This window comes from Lemur catta, chromosome 1 (assembly GCF_020740605.2).
Source record: "Lemur catta isolate mLemCat1 chromosome 1, mLemCat1.pri, whole genome shotgun sequence".
Lineage (NCBI taxonomy): Eukaryota > Metazoa > Chordata > Mammalia > Primates > Lemuridae > Lemur > Lemur catta.
The window spans coordinates 278,417,054-278,441,145 of record NC_059128.1 but is presented as its reverse complement, the minus strand read 5'-3'; the positions used below and the strand labels follow the sequence as shown (position 1 = coordinate 278,441,145).

Below are 24,092 nucleotides of genomic sequence, written 5' to 3'. Positions count from 1 at the left end.
TTGCCACCCCTGTGCACAGACTTGTACTAGAAAATTGATTTGGCACTGTTGCGATCCGTTTCCCCGAGTCACATGGCAACTCTAGTTGCCGCACCATTTAAACTGACCCCCTTACTGTCATAAAATTTGATACTGCAGTGCATGGCTCTAGGAAAAAAAAGGCAATATGATGCAGCTTCACAAATCAGATTCAGAGGATTAGAATGTCATTTTTGATTTTAAATGACTTCCAGAGTTGTGTGTGACAGGGTCACTGTTTTCTCCACATGCCTGTGTCTCTCGGATAACTCTCCGAGATCAAAAAATAAATATTATCACAGGCTGGTTAGTTTCCTCTTTCCCTGTTCAATTTCATAGTCGTCATCTTTGTAATAAATCTAGTAATGATGTAACCCAATAAGAGGCGGTGAAGTACTTCAAGGGCAAAACACAGCTGCACGCTAGGCGGTGGTGTTCCCAGCCAAGTAAGCCGCAGCTTTGATGCCTTTGTCATTCATAATAGGAAAAAGAGAAAATGTTTGTGTGCTTGTAGTGCTGATCAAGTTTGCAGGGAAAATTTAATGCTGTGGGTTGATGCTGATATTTGACTATCAGCTGGACCAGGAGTTTGGCATGAAGTTGTCCAAATAAAGTCTCTAAAATGCATTTTAAGAGATGTTGTTTTCTTATTTAGCTTAGCACGTGGCAGAAGTGGGTCTGCTTCTGTAGCAGAGTTTCTCGACCATGGCAGTATCAGCATTTTGGGCCACATAATTCCTTCTGGTGAGGTGTGGTCATGTGCATCTTAGGATGTTGGGCTGCATCTCTGGTCTCCACCCACTAGATGCCAGTAGCACCCCCTTTCTCCCGTCTGTGGCTGGAGGTCTTTTTTAGCTTTGGCTTTTGGTCTAGTCAAAAAGCCTTATTTTTAGAAGAAGCCAAGTTACAGAAATAGGCCTGTCACTATGGTAACAACATTATAACATTATAAGAGGATGAGACCCTTGTCGGATACCATGGAGGACCAGGAGTACAAATCTACCACGCACACACTCTGGTGTGTGCCGTTTTCTTTGTATTAATTGAGGGTGTAGAACCAGAGTTGGCCTCTTTTCCAGTTAACATTGTAGAAGCACCTAAATCCTGAGACAGTAAGCAAAGGCAGCCCTCACAGTTTCAACAGCAGTCTTTTTCCCTGTCTCCTGAACTCGGAGGCCTGTTTGTAGCATGATCCTTAGTTTTCCTCCCTGCATCTTTCTCACATGAAAATGAGTGCAGCACATTTACCGCTTTGCTTTGTGGATAGCCTGCGTATTCACCCCCTCAGGTGAGTCTGTGTGCGTTCGATCACGCGCCTCCCCTTCTCCCCTGGGCTTGAGTGGGAACAGAAGCTGGCTCATTTTATTCCTGCCACCTGTAAAGGTTAATCTCTGGGATAGCCACGTGCTCACGTGAATTAAATAGGCCCCTGCTGTGCTGCTGCTCCACACCAGTGCTGGCTTTGACCGTGGCAGAACAGAGGCACACCTGTGGGGTAGAGACACACTGGGAAGCATACGGATTCCTTAGAGGGTTTCTCTTGTCTGCCTTGTCCCCTCTCCAGGGCAGTTTAGAGGGCAGGCCTGCCTGCTGCCCCCTGACCGGCACACTCAGTTGTGGGTGCACAGCTGCCCGCAGCTGACCAGCTGTAGTTTGGGGACCGTGTTGACCAGGGTTTTGCAGACCTTTTCAGGTTGGCCTCAACTTTTAACATTGGGACTATTCTGGGAAACATACTTGGACAGTATATTGGGTTTGGTTAAGGCTTGGGTGGGAATTGAGAGATCTTAAGTTGCCTGAGGGCTCACACCGTGCTTTTTATTTTCATCAGCTCTTAGAACATCAGGCCGGATTCTTTGCATACAATCCGTAAAACCAAAGCAAAGTAAAGCAGATGAGCTCAGTTTGCTCTTCTGGGTACTCAGTGTGCTGGCAACTTCCAGGCTCTAATGCCCAGTTAAAATCTGATCTCAGGCGAGCTGGAGGTTCCAGTAAGTTCCTTCATACCAAGACACAGACTGTTGACAGGTGGAGATATTTTAATTTTAACTAGAGAAGAAAGCCTGAAGTGAATACATGAAATTTCAAATCTTAGAATTCAACAGGAAGAGGAGGAGGAAGAGGAGGAGGGGGGGAAGGCTTTTCTCTGTCTGTGAAATCTCAATCCATCCACAGTGAGTCCTCACTTCATGTCATCGATAGCTTCTTGGAAACTGTGACCTTAATGGAAACGGCATATAGCAGAACCAGTTTTATCAGGCACTAATTGATGTAAACATGAGTAAATTCCTACAGCATGTATCTGGTCACAGAAACATCACCAAACTTCTAAATAAAGACCAAAACACCTCTAATATTAAACATTGAAATAAATGTGAGCTATATGTACATTTAAGAAAGATTAATAAAAACAAGGTAATTATTTACTTACTTATTCCAGTTCAGGGTCTGAGGTGGCTGGAGCCCATCCAGGCAGGCACCAGTCCTGGCCAGGATGCTGTCCTGTCGAGGGACACACACCCACACTACAACGGGGACCATGTGGACACGCCAGTTAACGTGCACAGCTTCGGGATGTGGGAGTACCCGGAGTAAACTCACATAGACAGCGGCCCTGGCCAGGAATTGATTTTTTTTGTCCTGATCAACTTTATAACAAAACAATAGTGAACAAAATGATGTTATTTAAGGACCTGATGTATTTTAATTCCTACGAACACCCTTAAAATGATGAATGTGGCTACTCTTCCTGCAAGTGTTGTTTTCCATTATGACTAATAGGTAGGATGGGAGCTTCCAGCCTGGCCCGGTGCCTCCCTGAGTTTGGGAGCAGCTGGGTTCTCAGCACAATTGTATTTCTAAATATTTGGTCCTATAACCAAGTAAAGTAACTTGGCCAAGCTCATACGACTGATTAGTGATACAGATCACCTGGAAGGAGTTTGCTAACTATCTGGGGTTATTTCCACCATGACCTCTTACTTGGCCCAACAGCCACTATTTGAATAAGCTCTTTGGAACCTTTTCTTGCTCACCATTACTTTCCAGGTATTCAGGCTCAGAGTTTACACGCTGTTGGTAATTAGAAGAATTCATGTTCAAGCTTTCAGAGAAAAGAAACTTTCTTAGTGTCTGGACGTGCCTCTGATTTACAAAGTGGTATCTTTTCCCTCAGGTGCACTTAGAACTACCTCCCAGCTCTGCCATAGTGCAAACTCAAGAAGATTTTAACTTGCTTAAGTCGAGCAATATTAGAAGATATGAAGTCCTTAAAGAGATTCTCACAACCCTTGGCCTAAGCTGTGATATGAAACAAGTTCCTGCCTTAACACCTCTTTACTTGCTGGCTGCCACGGAGGTGAGTTTGCGGGCTCAGCGGGAAAGAGTGCCTGAGCGTGTCCCCAGTGTGTCCCTTCTCCACGACAGCGACCCTTTCCCTTAATTGTTCTATTTCCATTGGTTTTGATTTTGATTTTGATTTCTGTTTTGATCTTCTATTTCTATTTTGACTTTGGATTTGGAAACCGTCTTAAAGATGTGCCAGTATCATTCATTTCGGGGGAGTTTGCGTAAGGCAGGGAGAGAAGACGATTTGCGTCTGTGGGTTGTGGCTCTTGCCACTTTGGGTGGAGGAGGATGCCCTGTTTGAGCTGTCAAGAGTAGATTTGAAAATCATAATTTGTTCATTTGGGATTAAAACCATTTGTTTTGCTTTGGGTCATTTTTCAGCATATCTTTGGATGGGAAAATCACAACTTCACTTTGATTTGTGCTGATGTCTGCCATCTTGTGGCAAAAGGGCTCTCGGTTTCAGTTCCTATCTGAGTTGTGTCTAAAAGGAAAATGCCACGGAGTTGGACGTAGTCGGAGATTCTTTTGGCCTTGGGTCTGGGTTTGCTGCCTGTGGTGGTTGCCTAGTTTTGGGCAGGTGGCCAGAGTCTCCAGGTGTGTGTTCTTGCTAATAACCGCTTTACTTTGCCATGCTGTCAATTTCCTATTCATTGTGACAAATTATTTTGTGGGTGTATTTCTGTTGTCTGCTCTGGACCGGCAAATTTGTGAGTTTAATGATGTAACCATGCAGTTTCAGTGAATACCTGGTAGTGCAGGTGACTTCAAACACCCAACTTCCCTGCTTTACTTTGAAAAGAACAAAGTACACCCCTGACCCCAACATTTTTAAAAGAGGAGGCATTCTCTTTGGGTTATACTCCGTCCTGTGGCAAACTTAGTTTTCAGAGCAGAGCTGTGAGCTATCTGGGTGTGATGTGCTCACTTGGAGAAGACGGATATAAAATATGAGAGCATTTTTACAATTGGGATACCTTACAGGATTGTTTGAAGACTAGATGAAATAATATATGTGAAAGTTCTGTATAAATTATAATACTTAAGTGATAGTGCAATTATTATTATTTGGTTTTTGGGAGGCTGAATGAGTAAGATGTGTATAATGTGCCTAACAAATGCCTGGTACCTTGTCTAAAAAGATGACAGGTAACGTTTTTAATTTAAAAAATCAATATAGCAATGGATGATTTTTTTAATGTAAGAAACATTTTTTATTGCATTTTCATCACAGTTTTTAGCCAGTTTGCACTGTTTTTGATGAATGCTCTTGGGAATTAATGCCAAGACTTTTTTTTGCACTTTTGTCTTAGGAACTCAAAGCTTCACGTCATTTTTCTCTGTTTTTATGTGTTCAGTTAATAGGAAGAAAAGCATCACCTCTGTCTTGTGACTTATAAAAAGATACCAAAATAAAGCTGGTCCTCAGAGTTTCCAGCCTTATGGACAACCTACCTTGGAGGAACAGGGCAGGGCCATGTGGGTAAGGGTGACTAGTCTCTAGGGGACCGGGACTGTCACTTTCCTGGACTTTCTCTGTCCTTGTTTCCTGAGCGTGGAGGGCTGAGGCTGGACATGTGAGCGAGTGTCTGCCTGCTCCAGGGCTCCCGGCCCGAGAGGTCAGGGAGCGGGAGAGCCTGGACTTGCCCTTGGCAGTGCTCCCTGCCAGTGCTTTCCCGAGTCTGACCACGATGGTCTTGGGACTTGGACCTCTGGACTCTTGTACAGCAATGAATAGGAAAGAGTGGTTGTTCTCCTGTGAGCAAAAGTTTGGAACTCTAGTCTTTTCTGGTGTATCCTTTAGGATGGGCATAACCTGAAATACCTAAGTAGAGCCTTTGCATACAAGTCTGCTTATATTAAAACACAAAACAGATGTTTCACATCTTTGTCCTTCCAGTTCTTTGAACTGCCCGGGGCAGTTGGGATGGGGGGTGATACATTTTCACCTGTTGATTGATTGGGGGAGTATTGATTCCTTCATTCACAAACCATGGGAATGAAATGCTTGGACATGATTAAAACAAGGATTTGTTCTGTACACTCCCCACCAAGCCCCTTATTATAATACACAATAACTTTGGAAAACAATCATTTTCAGAAATGTTCATTTCCTATTTTGGGTCCCCCATTTGGTCTTATTGATCTTCTTGGATATCTATGCTGTGGATTACTTTTTTTTCCTCTTTATTGTTCATTTCAGACTAAATTGTTTTACTTTAGGAGCCCAAGGAACCGAATGAGTTTGTGTATGATGACTGTACATATCCTCATTTCTTAATGTTCACTAACTCTGCTTAGAAGACCTTGTATCTGCTGCAGAAGGAAATGTCATTATTCAGGGTTTTATGTTTTCCTGGAATATAAGTTCTTAAAGGATTATCATTCACATGAATTTGAAGATAGATTCTTACCAACTGAGATGGTCTTTCTGGAGGCAGCTGGACAATTCCTCTTGATCTTGTCCTGATGGCTCAATATTTATAGATATGGACCATGGAGATCGGGAATAGAATTGGGTTTGTACTTTCTACTTGGTTTTCTTTCCCGCAGCCCTACTTAATAGATCTCATTGATCCTCATGGAATTAAGTTGTGTGGAGAGGCTCTTGGCCCCCAGCCATCTGTTAGACGCTGCCCATCCGTTCACTCATCGCCTGCCTTGTGGGTTAGGTGTGGGGCCTGCTTTCTGCTCCCTGTGTCAGATACTCTGTTGCTGGGAATCAACGATCTCTCTCCACAAGGTGTCGCTGCTGAGCTAGACTGCCTGGCACACAGAACCCAAGAACTATGAAGTGGTTCTTTAGAGATTTCATTTTTTCTCTATATATCCATTTCACATAGTGTAATTTTGTAGTTTTCCATTATACTGGTAGCACTTTTTTTGGGGGGGGGGTCTTTAGAAATTATTTCAATCTCCCAGTTAATAATATTCGTCTTTCATTCAACATTTACTGTGTCCTAGGTACTACTATAGCATGGGATATGAAAGAACAAAATAAATACAGCAGTTATCTAAATAGTTTTACTGCATACCAGCTGTGTTTACGCAGTTCTGTGCCTTGACACTTGCTCTTTATGGCGAATAGCACAGAAGATTTATGAAGCACCTATGTGCTTCTATATTGCTGTGATATGAATGGAAAAGAACAGCACCGTGATCCGAGTCAAAAAAACATTCACCTGAGGTCTAGCTGACCCTTGGCATTTGCTAGGGTTGTGTTCTGGGACCTTCGTCGATATGAAACACCATGGTAGCAAGTGGTTCCCACTGAAAATTCAGTCTGGTACGACTCCATGATTGTCACTGTGTGTGACAAGAAGAAGCGGGGCTCTGCTGAGGCGCAGGCTCTGGGCGGCTGAGCCGGGCAGCTTCCCTTCTGATCAAGGTCTCTGCATTGAATCCACGCTCCCAGCGGCAGGATTGAAATTCAGGCCTCAGCAAAATTATGATAAATTAAACCATGAAACACACGAACGCATGTATGCCACATGCCTACGTCAGTAGAAACAAGACTGGAAAGAAATCTAGTATATGTAGGGCATGTTTCTGGTGGGTGGTTTTCATAATCTCTTTAAACTGTATTTCCCACATTTTCTATAATGGACATATATTAATTTAATAATGAGCCAAACCAGTTATTCAAAAATAAAAAACAAATTTAAAAAAGTCATTAGACGTTGACAGCATCTTATAAGTGGTTAAAATTGAGTGTTAAAAGGCAGGAAATCTCGTATAGCTATTGATATTTTGGTTAATATTGGACACCTATATTAATTATTTAAAAAGGTTTTGCTTTGATAGTAAACCACTTGACTGTGGTAAGTGGCTTGTTGCAGCTGTGTCTTAGGTTTAACTGTGAGCCCTCCTTAGCGTGTGGGTGCGTGGGGGCTGCAGCTCTCCCTTTGCCCTGGCGGGTGGAAGGTACTGCTGGTGTTAATTCATAATTCGGGCGCCCCATCCCTGCTTGGATGCTCCAGTTTCTTGGCAGAAGCCTTTGAACTGTTTCTCAAAGACCACACGCATGTGACCTCTACACGCTTCCTTTCCTCAGGTGCTGATGAGCTGTAGGTGGATGGGCCACTTGCTGACGGCAGGGTGCGGTGAGGCAAGATTACTGGGGGCCACCACGTCCATCTTCCGCCATTGGTGGGTGGCAGGAAGTTAGCAACATACCTTTACTGTGGGGGGGACATGAGCTAATGTGTGAGACACACTGATTTTGTAGAAAAAAAATGCAATTCTTTCCCTTGCAGAACACCAGAAAAAATACAATTCTTTCATATTTTATAGAAGCATTTTAATAGATTTTATTTTCTATAAAATTTAATTTTACAGTAGAAACACAATTCTTTCCCAATTAGGAAACTAGCTGTCTTGTTTCTATTTCCTTGGGTTCCATTTCCATTTTTATCTCTGCCAGGGAAGTGGCAGACAGGAAGAGGGTGTGCTGTGAGGCCTCCCGGGGTTCTCGCTGGGAGGGGCAGCTGCTGGATTTGGGCCAGCTGGGACCCCGAACCTGTGCATGGGGACAGAGCCAGTTCCCCCTCCACTGCAGAGTCCCCTGCCCAATGGGTCCCTTTGGGTCCCCCCAGTTAGGCCAGAGAGGGGAGAAGAAGGTGGGACATGCCCCCCACCCCACCCCCAAAGCTGGCACCATTGCTCTGGGCTGCTGGGGCCATTTTTCAGTGTTCCCTTAGCCTGAGGTGTCCCTCTCGGGATCCGGGGAACACGAGATTTTTTTCTAAAATAAAAAAGTTTGGGATCCTATTGGGTGTGCAGCATGGCTGGTAGCTAATAGTATGTCAGTGAGCTGAGAAATAGAAGCCGGCTGGACTTCTGGCAGGAGTCCTGTGTCCAGTTACTTTACCCCTGGGATCAAGATGTAACTGTAACAAGAAGTGACAACAGAGTTTGTTATTGAAGTAACTGGGCAAAATCACCATGGTGCGGTGTGTGTGTGTGTATGTGATTTTGAGTAGTGTGGAAGTTGTGGAATGGATACTGTATGCTTAAAAAGAAAAACTAGTTATAACATTTCATTTTGGTTCAACCCCAAATTTTTACTGTGAAACTTTTTTTTCCCCTCTCTCAAAAACAGGTATTGTTGGTAAGGATAGTTTTGATATTTGTAAATGTGTCAAAAACAAAAAAACTCCCAAGTAGAGTCCCTTCTACCCAGGGAATCACTTCTTTGTTACATTTACTTTTTATTGACTGTATTTAAGGTGTACAATGTGATGATTTGATAGACGTATACATAGTGAAATGGGAATTACTTTTTTGATGTCGGTGGCTTTTTGAAGAAACTTAGACTAAGTCATACCGCATGGTTCTCACTCCTCCTTCTCTGACTGATCATGTAGCAAACATTTGCGTGCCTACAAAGCTTAAGCCCTTGTTGGGAAAGTTTCTGGAAAACGAGAGATACTTTCTCATCCTCGCGGTATGCGTTATAATTAACCGAGCCCTTTTACGTGTGTCACGATCTCCTTCGATCTCCCAGCAGCCCTGTCTGTAGGGCAAGGCAGGGGAGGGGAGTCTTTGCCTCTTGGGAGAGGAAACTGGGTTATAGAGCAGTGAAGAGGCTCATGTATTTTTCTAACGAGGTAATTAGAATTCTCCACTTAAAAAAAACAACAAGTTCGCTTGCCATTTTTTAGCATAGTATTTGACATGGAATCCTCCCCCTCTCCTACCTTTAATCCTAGTTCTGATTCTTGCATGTTTGTGTAGATAGAAACTTCTAGCATGACTCTAAAATACAGTTAAAAAATAATTTTTTAGAGATCCAAATTGGAGAGAAAGTCAGAATTCCAGGTGCGCCCTGAATAGCTTTTGACATGTGGCTGCCGTGGTCTTGTGGCGGCGGCTATTTTACAATACGGCACCAGCTACGGAGCAGCTGGCAGATTAAAGCAAACATTTAAAAGCTTTTATAGCTATGAATGTTTTTAAGGGTCTTTCATATACCTCTTTCTCTCCTTTCTTTCTTCCTTCGCCCTTTACCCAAAGTAGAACTTTTTTGTTCATTTTGACTGACTTCCTGTTATCAAACATAATACCCATGGCAAAAGGTGACATGATGAGTTTTGACATTGAAATGCAAAAGAAATAATACTTGGGGTGTTTTCCTTAGCTCCCTTTTAAAAATTTTATGTTTGTGAGGAGAAGGCTTTTCAGCTACTCTACGTCCTGTCTTTTTTATTCCGATCTTGTTCCCACAGGCAGGTTTCAAAGCAGCTCCTGCGGAGTGAATCTTACACTTCAGGGTTAAAATCAAGGTAGAAATGGAGAATGCACTTGTGGGAAATGCAGACAAACACAACTTTTGTTGTTTTCCACTTTTAGCTAGTCTTGTTACAGTTTTGGTTTTCTCCGTGTTGTGGCTTTTGCCGTCTGATCCAGGGAAGGGGTGACGAGGGAACATGTGGCCTGGCGGTTCCCCTCTTGGGATGGCACCCTGTCTCGGAAGGGTGGTTTTATTTCCTTAGACTATTTATATCCACCATTTATGCAGTCACAAATTTGTGGATGGGAAACAGGCCCTTTTGGAATTAAAAACTCTCCAAGACCAAATGCTTTTTGTCTCCTACCCCGGCTCCTAATAGCTGCCATGTGTGAGCGGGCATGGATTATGGCGTTACCTCCTGGGAAGTCAATGGAAGCCGTCTCTAGGAAGTCGTGGAACATTCTCAAGAGCAGATTTTTGTCTCCCAGGTCCAAAAAGTACATCCTAGGGAATAAGCCCACACTGGTACCGGGCAGGATCAAAGGGGTCCCGCGATCAGGTACAGGAGCTAGGACGGGGATTTGCGGTGGGCGCGGTGGTGGGGTGCCCTGTGGTGACGGGGAAGCCGTTGAGCGTGGCGCTGCTGGACTTCGGAGCTTGTGGTGTCAGCTCAGGAATGTTGGGGTCTGAGACCCGAATGCCATTTGATAAATGTTCTACTTCAGTTCTTGGGATGTGAGTTATAGTTGGGGAGTTCATTTTGTTTCCATGCGTGCTAATAATTTGAGAATGTTGCTCTGAGAATTGTGCTGTCTTGGAAAAATGTTTATAGTGTTTCAGGGGTTTCCAAATTAAAAGGCAATTTGTGGACCTGAGTGGTGTTTAATCCTCCATTTCCCCCCGGCTGAGCAGTAAGGGTAGAGACAATTTGGGGTGCTAGGGGAGCGCTGTTCCCTGTGCCAGAGCTCAGCGGTGCTGGGCGGACAAGGCAGATTTCTCTGGCTTCCTCGTGAATGCAGGAAAACTCAGCTAAGGTCAGTCTGTCTGTCTATTGGACACCTGATTCAGGAGATAAGAAAAAAAGGCTCATTTTTTTCTTAGAAATCTTCTTGATTTCTTAGTTTCGTTGTTGTTTTGGCTCCCCACGGTTGCCTGTGTGTGAATGCGTCTCTCCAGGTGTTGTGCGGAGTTTGGCCACATGTAGTCCTCCAGCTACTGTGTTTCTAGTACAATCCTGCATTATCCCTCTGCTTGTGTGGTTGCTATTTTTCTTTCTTAAAATGTTTTCAGGCTTTGGTTTAACAATATAATCAGTGGAAGAAATATTGGAGGTTCCATTCCATGATGTATACATATACCAAAACATCATATTGTATACGTAAATGTATATAATTTTTACTTTTACTTGTATATATTTATTTTTAATAAATAAAATTTGAAAAAGAAATGTTGGAGTTAAAGACTGTAATTTCAGTTCTTATTGATTATTGGAGATATTATCTGTTATTAAAAAATTCTAGCGGTCACAGCCCATTTCATGAATTGAGGAACGTGATTTTAAATTAAAATAACTTAGAGTCTTAGAATATTTGTTTTAATTGATACTTTTTAGTAGTATTGAGTTTTTTCTATTTCAACCATACGAATATATATATTTATTTATCTATGGGAGTGTATACACACACACGTATTTATTTAAAGTCATATGTTTGCTTTAACTAAAACTGCAAGGAAACCTAAGATTGCTAAAACAGAATCTGCCTTTGTGGAGCAGTCATTTTTGCATTTACCCCTGAGGATGAGAGAAGATTTTAGGTTAGCGTATCTGGAGATTTCTGGTAAAAAGGAAATATACTTTCCCTTTGATGCATTGAGGTTTACAACATGATTTTGTTGTGTAGGTGTTCTTGTCTCTCGTGTGTCTGTTGCGTGGATGTCCCAGTGCAGGGAGACAGGGGCTTTGGGTGAACAGAAGGATTGTGTTAGCACTGTGCTACTGCACTTCCGATACGGAAATTCACATTCCCAGTGGGTGAAGGTGGGAAGACACTGCCTGTCACCCGTCAGCAGGAGCGCTCGGTCCTGAACATGCTGAATATACGGTCATCAGACCATATGTCAATATCACAGACCACCAGTCTGAGCACCCATCTGTAAATCTTTTCAGTGTAAACCAACTTGCCTCCTGCATCCAAAAGTTTAAAGAATTAAAATTTCAAAAGTGAATATTCTTCTAAGAAAACATGTCAAGGTTTGCTTTTCTATACCTAGAAAAACAGTTGGCAAGTTATTTTCTTTGAGCAAAAACGAATCCTACAGGCAGCAGTTATTGAAGAGTAATTGAATGATGGCACCACTAATCCCCCTTCCTGCTTTTAATCTCTGTAAATAAGGAAATATACCTTTTAAAAGAAACATCAAACAGTGGTTTCATACATTTTAAAATGATGGTTAATTTTGGGGGAGGTTTTGGGGTGTATCCAGACTCTTTCTGCCTGAAGTTGCCTAGATTATTTCTCTAGATTATTACTTTCCATAGGTAACCTTAGTACACTTGATGATTTAAGTCTTTCTGCAGCTTTTTAGTTCGTAAAATGCTTTAAAGGTCAAGGTTTGTAATTGTGAAGATTCTCCTCCTTTTGTGATGTTGGGGTTAGGAGTGCAATCTCAGATTGGCTAAATTTAGGAGTATGTTAAAGAAGATGGCTCTTTAAAGCATTGTCACCAAATTCTCATTACCAAATCCTTCTCTGTGCTGTCGGGAGGGAAGTAGGTAAGATGACCTTTTTCATCCCTTCCAGGACTGCACAGGATTTATGCTGCTCTTGGCAAAGCAATTAGAGTAAAAAAATAAAAATAAAAAGTTAACTTTTTAAGCAGTTCCTTTAATTTGCATTCTTTTCTAAGAACTTGTGATTACTACCATCTTCACCTTTATACTGAAACAAATTGAAATCATTGATAAGTCTTCACAGTTCATTTCAGGACAATGAAAGAAAGTTTTGCTATCTGCTTTATTTTATTTATTTCAGACTCATTCTGGAATTAATCTGACTGTTTAGGAAGAAGTTGCATTTTCAAGTTTTTGTGCTAAATTGTCTGTTTAAACACCCGGTTCCCAATTTTTTATGACAGTTGGGCTTTCTTACCAGCTCACATATGTTCTCATGTTCCATAAGGCATTAATCTGTAGAATCTTCTCTTACTGTACCTTTTCCTGCATCAGATTCTGGCTTGGGGACCATGAGCACAGCGGGAACACACTGAGCAGCTCTTTCTAATTCTCTAGTGGGTGACCCAGAATATAACAGCTGTGTCTCAGACGTTGCTAGAAAACGCCGTGTTGTACACCTAGCGATACCATGGTATATACATGTACTCAGGGGGAGTTAATGAATTCGTGTTGGCAGGTTAATACTTATATTTAAGAAAACGTTTTTTCTTCCTTGAAAGTAACTGTTGGCCTATGCACCCAAGTAGAAGAAAATATTTCATAGAAAATTTCCAGTATACAAAAGTAAATAGAATAATGCAGTGGACACCTGTGTACCCATCACTCCCCTTAACAGTTACCCGTTTATAGCCAATCTTATTTCATCTGTTCCTACCCACTTCGCTGCCTGTATTTTGAAGCAAATCCCAGATACCGTATTGAATGTCTCATCTGTGAATATTTTAGTACGTGTCTCTAAAAAATAAGAGCTCTGTTTAAAAACATAATCACAATACCACAGACACACCTAAAATAAAACAATTCCTTTGTATAATCTCATTCCAATCAGCCTTTCGGTTTCCAACTAGATGACATATTTAAAGATGGGCTGTGTTATCCTTGCATCGTGGATAAGCATATTGGTCCCATCGTAAAAAAAAAAAAAAAAAAAAAAAATTGAGAAAGAAGCAACTGATTGTAACTTTTTGGGGGAAGTTGATCTGGAAAGTTTTTTTATGTTCCTTTTGAATGCCATATATTTTAGCCCCTGTTATAAGGCCATTCAGCAAACAGCCAGTTGTAATAACATGCAGAACAACCCTGTGCATTGAAATACAGGGGTTTTGTTCTGACTCTTGCTCTTTCAGAACCAAACATGCATTTCTCGCCCTCTCTTCTGCCTGCTAAGTCCTGGGCTCCTTCAGCAGAGACGATATTGATTTTGCTCCGTATGCTTTCGGTTCGAGTTGATGTTTAGCCTTTGACCCAGCCACTTTCTTACAATAAACAGTTTGTTGATGAGAGCAGCTGCTCAGCAGATTGTTTCCAGATTGTTCTCTCATGGCTGGGGACACGGTGCACCTTACGAAGAAGCTGGCTTGAAGCTTAAGGCTTCCACTTCTTACCCTTTCTGCCTTTGAAGCCAACTGTCAGCCTCTGATCCTTTTTCTATTTATCTGTAGCGAAACGGTGTGATCTGTGGCACTAGAAATCAGCCCTCACAATCTTGAATTTTTTAATTCTCTGAATGAATGGCAGCAGCATTTTCTAGAAGTTTCTGCCATTTGGAGCAATTCCTTACATGCAGGCAGTAAGAATTCCTGGCATTTGGTACATAGACTGTGGGGTGCTGTGTGTGTAGGAAAAGGGTCAGGCTGGGCTTTATTTTGTGCAACAATCTGTGTTCCTTGACTGTTTAAAGGTCTTCTATACAGTTAAGGAATGAGACTACTTGCAAACTAACCAAGTATTATCTGCCTTGTGATTTGAACCCTTTTAAAACATTCTCTTATTTGTTGTTTTTCTATTTTGAAAGAGAGTACTCCTTTTTTTTTTTCTTTTTTAAAAAATGCAAGAGACGGGTCATGTCATGACTCGGTGATTTATGTGGCTCAGAGGCACACCTTAGTTTTGGTTTTTGCTGCTTCCCCAGTCACCCCCAGCTGCTACCTAGCATGGCCTGTCTGCTCGCAGCGACCTTCAATTAGGAAGGGAAGGTCAGAGCTTTCAGCATCAGAGCCAACACTTTTTACTAAACTGGCCACCAGGGGCTGCTGTCAGAATGGTGAGGCTGAGCTCACCTCCCTAGAGGCAAGTTTACTTTTGCTACAACCAGTAAATTTTGTTAAGCTACCAATCCTGGTTTCAAAGCTCAGGTCTCACTACACAGCCTCCAGTCACCAAGCATGCTTATGGCTATAGCCCTTCCAGCCAGGTATGACGTAGGACCTGGACAAAATTCAAGACCTAAGATTAAGACTTGTGTGTTTTTCATTCAGTGCCAATGAGCTGTTATTAATACACTGATTCCACATATACTGAGCAACTTCATGAAACGCACTGGAGTTTATACTCGGGGAGAGTACGTCCTACATTTGGACTGTTCAAGATCCGGGCCTCTGGAGGGCTGGCTCCGTGACAATGGAAATCTGTGGTTTTTCAGGGAGGTGTTCTTGCCACAGAGTGGCCTCAGCAACCCTGCTCCGACGCAGACAACACGAAGGCTCGCTCAGATCCAGCTGAGATGTGAAATACCAAAAGGTGTTCTTCGTTGTCATTTTGGCTTTTTGGTTTTTTGGTTTTTTTCTGAAGGCTGCATCTTTGATGATTCCAAGATTAACAGCAGAATAAAAATAGACAGCTAATGTAGGAGCTGGCAGGGCCCTTAGAGAGAGCTTCTGGAGTAAATCCCTTCATTTCTCCCCAATTTTTTTTTACTTAAGAAAAAATTAAAACCGAAGAAAAGCTTAAGGAATAGTACACCCACCTCATAAACCCCGTGTAGCCTTCATGTAGATTTACCACGGGTTAACCTTTTGCCACATTTTCCTGATAAAGAGGGTCCCTTTGGTTTTTTTTTTTTGAAAGACACATATGTTACTGCTTTTATGTAAAACACAAAGCATTGCGAGTTACTTATGAGAGTGTAAGGCTTTGATGTCTTTGCTTCTAGAAGTTGTCAAGAGAGTGACACTATTTTTCACTTGGCCCTGGGCATATTTGTTTCATTTATCTGGGTTTGTTTTGTTTGTTTGTTTTAAGATAGAGTCTCGCTCTCTTGCCTGGGCTGGACTGCAGTGGCACCATCGTAGCTCACTGCAACCTCATGCTCCTGAGCTCAAGTGATCTGCCTGCCTCAGTCTCCCGAGTAGCTGGGACTACAGGTGCATGTCACCATCCCTGGCTAATTTTTTCCTGTTTTCTGGAGAACCAAATTAAGGACTCAATACCCTTTAAAATAGCAACAAAGAAAATAAAATACCTAGGAATATATTTAACTAAGGAGGTAAAGGACCTCTATAGGGAGAACTACGAAACACTGAGGAAGGAAATCGCAGAACATGTAAATAGGTGGAAAACCATACCATGCTCGTGGATCGGGAGAATCAACATTGTTAAAATGTCTATACTGCCCAAAGTTATCTACAGATTCAATGCAATCCCTATTAAATTACCAACATCATTTTTCACAGATATAGAAAGAATAATTTTATGCTTTGTATGGAACCAGAGAAGACCCCGTTTAGCAAAAGCAATTTTAAGCAACAAAAACAACATGGGAGGTATTAATTTGCCAGACTTCAAACTATACTACAAAGCTGTGATTATTAAAACTGCTTGGTATTGGCACAAGTGCCAGGGACACAGACTAGTGGAACAGAACAGAAAATCCAAATATAAAACCATCCTCATATAGCCATCTAATCTTTGACAAAGCAGACAAAAACATACTCTGGGGAAAAGATTCCTTATTTAACAAATGGTGCTGGGAAAACTGGATAGCCACATGTAGAAGACTAAAACAGGACCCATAGCTTTCACCTCTCACAAAAATCAAATCACGGTGGATAACAGACTTAAACATTAGGTGGGAAACTATTAGAATCCTAGAAGAAAATGTAGGAAAGACTCTTACAGACATTGGCCTAGGCAAAGAATTTATGAAGAAGACCCCTAAGGCAATCACAGCAACAACAAAAATAAATAGGACCTGATTAAATTAAAAAGCTTCTGCACAGCCAAAGAAACAGTCATGAGAGTAAACAGACAACCTACAGAATGGGAAAAAATTTTCACATACTACACATCAGATAAAGGACTGATAACAAGAATATATTTAGAACTCAGGAAAATCAGTAAGAAAAAATCAAACAACCCTATCAAAAAGTGGGCAAAGGACATGAATAGAAATTTTTCAAAAGAAGATATAAAAATGGCTAACAAACATATGAAAAAATGCTCAATATCTCTAATCATCAGGGAAATGCAAATCAAAACCACAATGAGATACCACTTAACCCCAGCGAGAATGGCCTTTATCAAAAAGTCCCAAAACAATACATGTTGGCGTGGATGCAGAGAGACAGGAACACTCATACACTGCTGGTGAGACTGTAAACTAGTGCAACCCCTATGGAAAACAATATGGAGACACCTTAAACAGATTCAAGTAGACCTACCATTCGATCCAGCAATCCCATTATTGAGCATCTACCCAGAAGAACAAAAGTCATTCTATAAAAAAGACACCTGCACCCGAATGTTTATAGCAGCACAATTCACAATTGCAAAGATGTGGAAACAACCCAAGTGCCCATCAATCCACGAATGGATTAGTAAATTTTGGTATATGTATACCATGGAGTATACTCAGCTATAAGAAATAATGGTGATACGACATCTCTTTGGTTCTCCTGGAGAGAGTTGGAACCCATTATATTAAGTGAAGTATCCCAAGAATGGAAAAACCAGCATCACATGTACTCACCAGAAAATTGGTTTCGCTGATCATCACCTAAATGCACATTGGGGAATGATACCAACTGGATATCAGACTGAGGCGGAGGGGATGGGTGTATGCCTACATGATGAGTGCGTTGCGCACCGTCTGGGGAATGGTCATGTTTGAAGGTGTTGACTCGGGGAGGTAGGGGCTGGGGGGAGGGGATGGAGGTATGACTACATGGTGAGTACCAGGCGCACTGTCTGGGGAATGGACACGCTTGAGGCTCTGACTCAGGGGGATGTGCGGGACATGGGCAATATATATAATCTGAGCTTTCGTACCCCCATAATAAGCTGAAAAAAAAAAGTTAAAAGAAAAAAAAAGCAAAAAAAAAAATTATTTTTCTGTTTTCTGTAGAGAGGGGTCTCACCCTCACTCAGGCTGGTCTCAAACTCCTGGCCTCATGCAACCTTCCCGCATCAGCTTCCCAGAGTGCTAGGATTACAGGCGTGAGCCACCGCGCCCGACCTGTTTTGTTTATCTGAAGTGAAGCTAGGCGGCTACTGGTTTGTAGTGGTTCTGGATGGCCCATCATCACGCTACCAGTAGAGGGGTGTATTCCATCTTCACATGAACCGGCGTGTATAAAGCACATGTGTGTAAAGTCCTTCGCATAGTGAGAGACTTAAAAAGCCTTAAATTTTAGAACATAAAAAATCTTAGGTGCTGTGAGGACAAGTAGTTGATCTTTTATGTCTAACAAAAGGATTCTATCCCTGATCTAGGAAAATTCCACTGATAGCTATGTTGTGGGTATAAGATTTAAATTTTTCTGTCAATTTCCTAACCCGAGTATTGTGATTTGGAACCTTAAATCTGGTCATTTCCATAAGAATTTTTTTAAGTGGTTTAAATACTGTACAAACGCTGTTGTATTATTTGCGTAAATATCTGTTTGCCCCGTTAAACTGTCATACAAGATCATTTGCAGGCAAGGGCCATATGTTGTTAATCTTGGTATCTTTTCCCCAGTATTTTGCTTATAGCAGGCATTTAGTAAGCGAGTTGTGTTTGAATACTTACAAAGTGTTTTGGCTTTTCGTGCTAATGTGTTGTGAGCTGCTTGCTCGGCTCCTGTGCCCGAGGAGGGCCCTGAGAGGCCCCCGGGACAGGCGGGCAGTAAACAGCCCATCCGGCCAGGGTGGCTGTGGGTACAGCCGGCTCTTTATTCAGGCAGGGCGAGGCATTCCCTGACAGCCGTGTTATTAAACAGTTTGGAAGAATCAGCCATGGATGTGCCCGAGGAAACTGCCAAGATGGCATTTCAGGGAAAAATTGGAAGAGTTTGGTGTGTTATTAGACATGCTTTAAGTGTAGAAGCTGTTCTGCGATACCCTGGGCAGTCACTGCTCAGTCACTGCTTTCTGAAATGGAGACCTCTTAGACCGTGGCCTTTGAGTGCTTGAGTGTAGATCTGCCCGCTCCCTGAACACTTAGGCCAGTGTCCGTTGCCACTCCCCTCTCCCCCTACAGAGCCCTGCCATGTGTTGTTCCCTGGGGTCCTCTGAATTTTTCTGAGTGTGATGGTGACAACCAGCAGGACAGATGAACCTCCGCTAAGATTAAGGAGGCTCTCAGCCTTCTCTCTGCCACCCTCCTCCTACCTGGCTGATTCTGTCTTTTCAGGTAACCTGTATATTTTAATTCCAGGATCCTAGACATGATGTTAAAATTTCAACTGAGCGTTATACCTCGGAGGCCGAGTGTTGACTCTTGACCAAAAGGGATATTCTTATTTTCTCCTTGCAAAAGGCCAGCATGGGCATCGCCTCACTCACCTTCAGGGCAGACAGGGGCGGAGCTGTGGGACCAGTTGTGTGCCAGGGTCCCCTGTACCCACAGCTGAGGATGGGCGGGGTCAGGGGACGCACTCAGAATCAGAAGGAAGAGGAGGGGTTGACTGTCACAGCAGCACGCGTGTTGGCCAGAACAGGCCACCTCCTGGGTGATTGGGCCTGGGCTGCCCACTGGCACCCTGGGCTCAGCGGAGCCCCCGTGTCCCCGCTGTGTCAGCAGCCTGTTTGTGTCAGACTCAGATGAATAGTGGGCATCCTGCACAGACAGGCTTAATGAAGGCCCCAGAGACTTCTGCTGTGAGCCCCGAGAGTGGAGGTCCGAGCCTCCTGTTGCAGGGTACAGCTGCCCTCTCCCTTAGTGCCTGCCCTAGCTTTCTCTTTGGTCTCTGCACTTGCAGAATAGATTTCACCTCTACAATGAGCCTATTTGGCCCAGTGGAGGTGTGATGCCTATAAAACCAGCCTTGTTAGAAATGACTTATTCATTCCCTCTCTTTTACTGTTCCACTCAAGCCTTTTGTGGTCTTCGCTAGTTGGCAGGTAACAAAAAATGCAGTAAATCTGGGGCCTTTCAGCCTCTGAGCCAGAGCTATCATTTTACATAATAAAAGGAAGACAGTTTAACAGACATTTATTGAGTGCCTACTGTGTCCCAGGCTTCTAGAAATAACTGTGGCAAGTTCAGCCCTGGAGGAGCTCATATTCTTGGGATTTAGATAGCTGATGACGTCTGTAGTAAATCCTCTGGAGCTGCAGAATGACAATTCCAGGTTTGGTGTAGCCATTAGGATAAGGATGTGTAGAAATTCATACTGTTGTGCCTCAGGGCTGGTATGTGGGAGGGAGCCCCGTGAGCAGTGCCAGCCTCCCCAGCCGGCCCCCAGCAGCTGGCGTGCTCCTTGGCAGGTGTGTTGGCCACTCTACAGTTCACCCTTGTTCTCCGCCCTGTTGGCCCGTTCCTGGGCTCCCCTGTTAGTGGCTCCTTTGTCTTGCTCCTACAGTCTTGTTTCTGGTCCCAGGTGCTTCACCATCCTTTGCTCTGATTCTCTCTCCTCTGCCCACAGTCCCATAAATAGTCCTTTGGTTGAAACCTTCTGAATATGCCAGGTCTTTCCTACTGAAACTGGATAGTGGTGAAGTCAGCAGTCACTCGCTTAAGTGATGAAACTTTTGCCTCTTTGTGAAAATGTCTCTGATAGTCTTGTCTAGGTAGACACAGTTAGTGGTTGGTAGATCTGAGGTTCAAATTCAAGTTTCTCTGACCAAACCCTCTACTCCCTCCCCCTCCTCTTCTTCTCCTTCCCACCCCATCTGCAGCTCACAGCCATGCACATCTATTTTGTCACTATTTCATAGTTACATATTATATCGAGTTTATGTCTTTCTTTGTGATAGAGTCAGCATTTTGATTACAGTAAATAGGCATTTCCTAGGTTTCTTCATTTTGGGTTAGGTAGGTCTCCTTGCTGGGAACTGTGGGATAGGAATTAAAGCAAGGATTTGGGAGCCAGACAGATTTGGTTTCATGAGTTCAGATTCCAGCCCTGTGACTTACTGCCTGTGTGCTTTGGGCGGGTCATTAGTGCTGTCTGAGGCCCGTTTCCTCTCGCATGGGTGGTGCTAATAACGCAGAGGTGTTGCCTGGTGAGGATTGGGGATCCGGAGTCCAGAGCGCCCAGTGCAGTGCTCGGCATGAAATGGGTGTGCAGCGAGTTGTGGCTTCCATGCTGTTGCTGTGGTTGGGGGAGGGGGACAACTAACAGAACTTAAAATCATTTAGCAAGAGAAATCGCCAGTCACTTCTCTGTCTAGGTGGAAAGTCACTTTGGAAAAGACTTTTGTTCTCGGAAGTCCCATGAATGGCCTGTTTCGGCGATCCTCAGGCAGAGCAGGGAGGACCCCGAGGAAGACCCCTTGAGTGCCTGCACAGGCTGCCCCTCCCGTTCCCCTGCAGTGTGCAGGGCTAGTCTGTGGGGAGTGAGGGGTTGATTGCACAGAGGACAGGGAGCTTCTTGGGGCTTAAGGGGTTGAGACCTTAACCCCCTCCGTAAAATATATATAAAATAAATTTGCTATTTTAACTGTATTTAAGTCTATAATTCAATGGCATAAATTACACTCACAGTGTTACGCAACCATTCTATTTCCAAAGCTTTTTAATCATCCTGAACAGAAACCCTGTATCCATTAATCAGTAACTCCCCATTTCCCTTGCCCCCCAGCTCCTGGTAAGCTCGGTTCTACTTTCTGTTTTTATGAATTTGCCTATTTCTAGATATTTCATATGGCATGGAATTGTACCGTATTTGTCTTTTTATGTCTGGCTTATTTCACTTAGCATTGTTTTCAAGGTCCATCCATTTTGTACCATGTATCAGAACTTCACTCCTTTTTTTTAGCTGAATAATATTCATTAAATGTATATGTCACATTTTATTTCTTCTTATTCATATAATTTATTTATTTAAAGTATAAAAAGTTTTTAACAAATTTAGAGGTTACAAGTTGAATTCTGTTACATGTGTATATTGTATAGTGGCAGAGTCTGGGCTTTTGGTGTACTCATCATCTGAGTAGCATACATTGTATTGCATAGGTAATTTTTCATCCTGCCCCTCCTTTTGAGTCCCCAGTGTCCATGATATCAGTGGTCCCCAACCTTTTTGGCACCAGCGACTGGTTTCATGGAAGACAGTTTTTCCAGGGAAGGAGGTGTGGTGGGGCCAATGGGGTGGGCAGGGTAGGCAGAGCTCAGACAGTGATGTGTGGCCCTGTTTGCTTAATAGACCACTGACCGATACCGGGCCGTGGCCTGGGGGCTGGGGACCTTAGCATTATATTACTCTATGTGTCCTTGTGTAGCCATAGTTTAGCTCTCACTTAGAAGTGAGAACATGCAGCATTTATTTTCTATACCACATTTTGTTTATCCGTTCATCTATTGATGGACTCTTAGATTATTTCCAACTTTTGGGTATTGTCAATCATGCTGCTATGAACATTGGCACGTGAGTGTCTGTTTGAGTCCCTGCTTTCAGTTCTCTTGGGTATATACCTGGGAGTGGAATTGCTGGGTCACATATTAATTCTCTGTTTAACTTTTTGAGGAACTACCAAATGGACCCCTTCTATTCTGACAGTCAGTGTCACTAGGCTCACTCTGATGAGTCAGGATGGACCTAATTGGAGGGAAGCATCATCAAGGGCCCAGAGAACTGGCTGCATTACTGCCAGTCTCCATCCCAGGGCTGAGATGCCTGTTCTCGATCTTAGATCTGGTGGGGGCTGGAGCAGAGTACGGCTGGGGAGTGCTCCCCGTGGAGCAAGGGCAGCTACTTGGCACCAGCCAGTTAACTGCCATGTGGGAAAGAGTTGTCGCTTCTTCAAAAGAAGCAGAAATTTGATGTGAAATATCTCAATTTTTAAGTGTTGCAACTAGTTTAAAATGGGTGGGCCACATAAAACACATGTCTGGGTTCATCTTGGCCCATGGGTGTTCCTTAGTGATAGTTGGCCTGGATGTTTGTGGAGATGGACTGATTCCAGCAAAGTGTGTCACCAGAAGCCAGAGGTCCCTCTGGGTCCGTTCACTTTGGCTCGACAATGCTTGGGACCAGTGGCTGAACATGTGAGGGAAAGCAGTAAGCAGGGGCCTCGGGAACCAAGCTGTGTGTGGGCTCAGGCAATGACGAATCTGCGCAAGTAAGGCAAGGACCTGTGTCCTTGCACTAGGACCCGTGTGGCTGGGACAGAAGCATCTGCACAGGGGCCCAGGCAGGCCAGAGCTGCACACACCTCTGTGGACTCCATCTCCAACCTGCCTGGAGCCTGGCTTTGCTGGTAGTGGTGCTCCGAATAAAAGTCTACCTCAAGGGCTGCCGAACACACAATCCTTGCCTTACGTGGGGTCAGGGCAAACACCAGGGGCTCTCAGGGGCTGCATCTTTTGGTTATAAAGATCTGCTGTGCTGTGTGCCTTCACACGAGTGGAGACACTGGATGGTTATGAAATTGCCTGCAAATATTTTTTGTGTGTAAAATACCAATAGTAAGAACTGGGTTGTTTCATGTAAATTGCATAAGAGTAGAAAAATATTTGCTTCTGTTTCCTTGAAAGTGTTTAAGAATAAGACACCCATAAGAGGAGATTGTGTGCCATGTCTTTGATGATTCATTTTCTGATTTACTCACTTCTGGTTGCTTAGCAACTTACAGTGTTATGACTGAAGCATAACTAATCTAATTATTTACAATGAGGCAAATGTGTCTCTGAGATAGAAAACCTTTATAGGTTAAGATCAATTATTTGGTGTTTCCTGGGAAAAGGAGCTCCAAAACACAAATGGAAATTGTAATAAATATTTTAAATCTAATGCTGAATCTTGTTAGATGGGCAAATTTAGCAGATAAAACAAGTAACGGGTAGAATGGCTCTAAAGTGACACAACGTGGTATACTGTGGGTCTCTGGTCTCAGTTGCACTATCTGTAGCAGACATTACAAGATGTTTACCAACTATAGAGCAGCCACTTCCGTGTATTTGCACTAGATGCAAATTCAAGCATTCATCTCTTCAGAAGTTGGGATAATTGGTGTTGTTTTGCATATTAGTGAATATACAGTCTCATGGGCTTTAGTTATTGTTTAGTGTTGCATGGGCTTGTTTTTGTTAAAAATAAACTTTATTTAGATATGATTTATATTCAAGAAAATCAAACTGTACATCCATTTTCAGTATCCCCCAAAATTCTTGTTACCTTTCTCAATCCATTCTCATCCACTCTTCCACCCCTAAGCCCAGCCTCAGGCAATCACTGGTATTCTTTCTATCACTATAGATTACTAGATGATCTTTTCTGAAATTTCAGCTAAATGGAATCATATATTCATGTATACAGTGTACTCTCTGTGTCTTTTTTGGTCAGCATTATGTTTTTGAGATTTATCCGTGTTGTTGAATGTGTGAGTAGTTCATTACCT

The 24,092-nt window shown here is 42.9% G+C and overlaps 1 protein-coding gene across 4 annotated transcripts in view; it reads left to right on the top strand.

Moving 5' to 3' along the window:
* Positions 1–24,092, top strand: part of HLCS (holocarboxylase synthetase) — a 210,370-nt gene that overhangs the window by 47,325 nt on the left and 138,953 nt on the right. For all 4 annotated transcript variants that reach the window (XM_045540654.1, XM_045540652.1, XM_045540653.1 and 1 more), the window contains exon 5: positions 3,194–3,376. In XM_045540654.1, the coding sequence (XP_045396610.1) occupies positions 3,194–3,376 (183 nt within the window). The remainder of the gene's footprint in view (positions 1–3,193; positions 3,377–24,092) is intronic.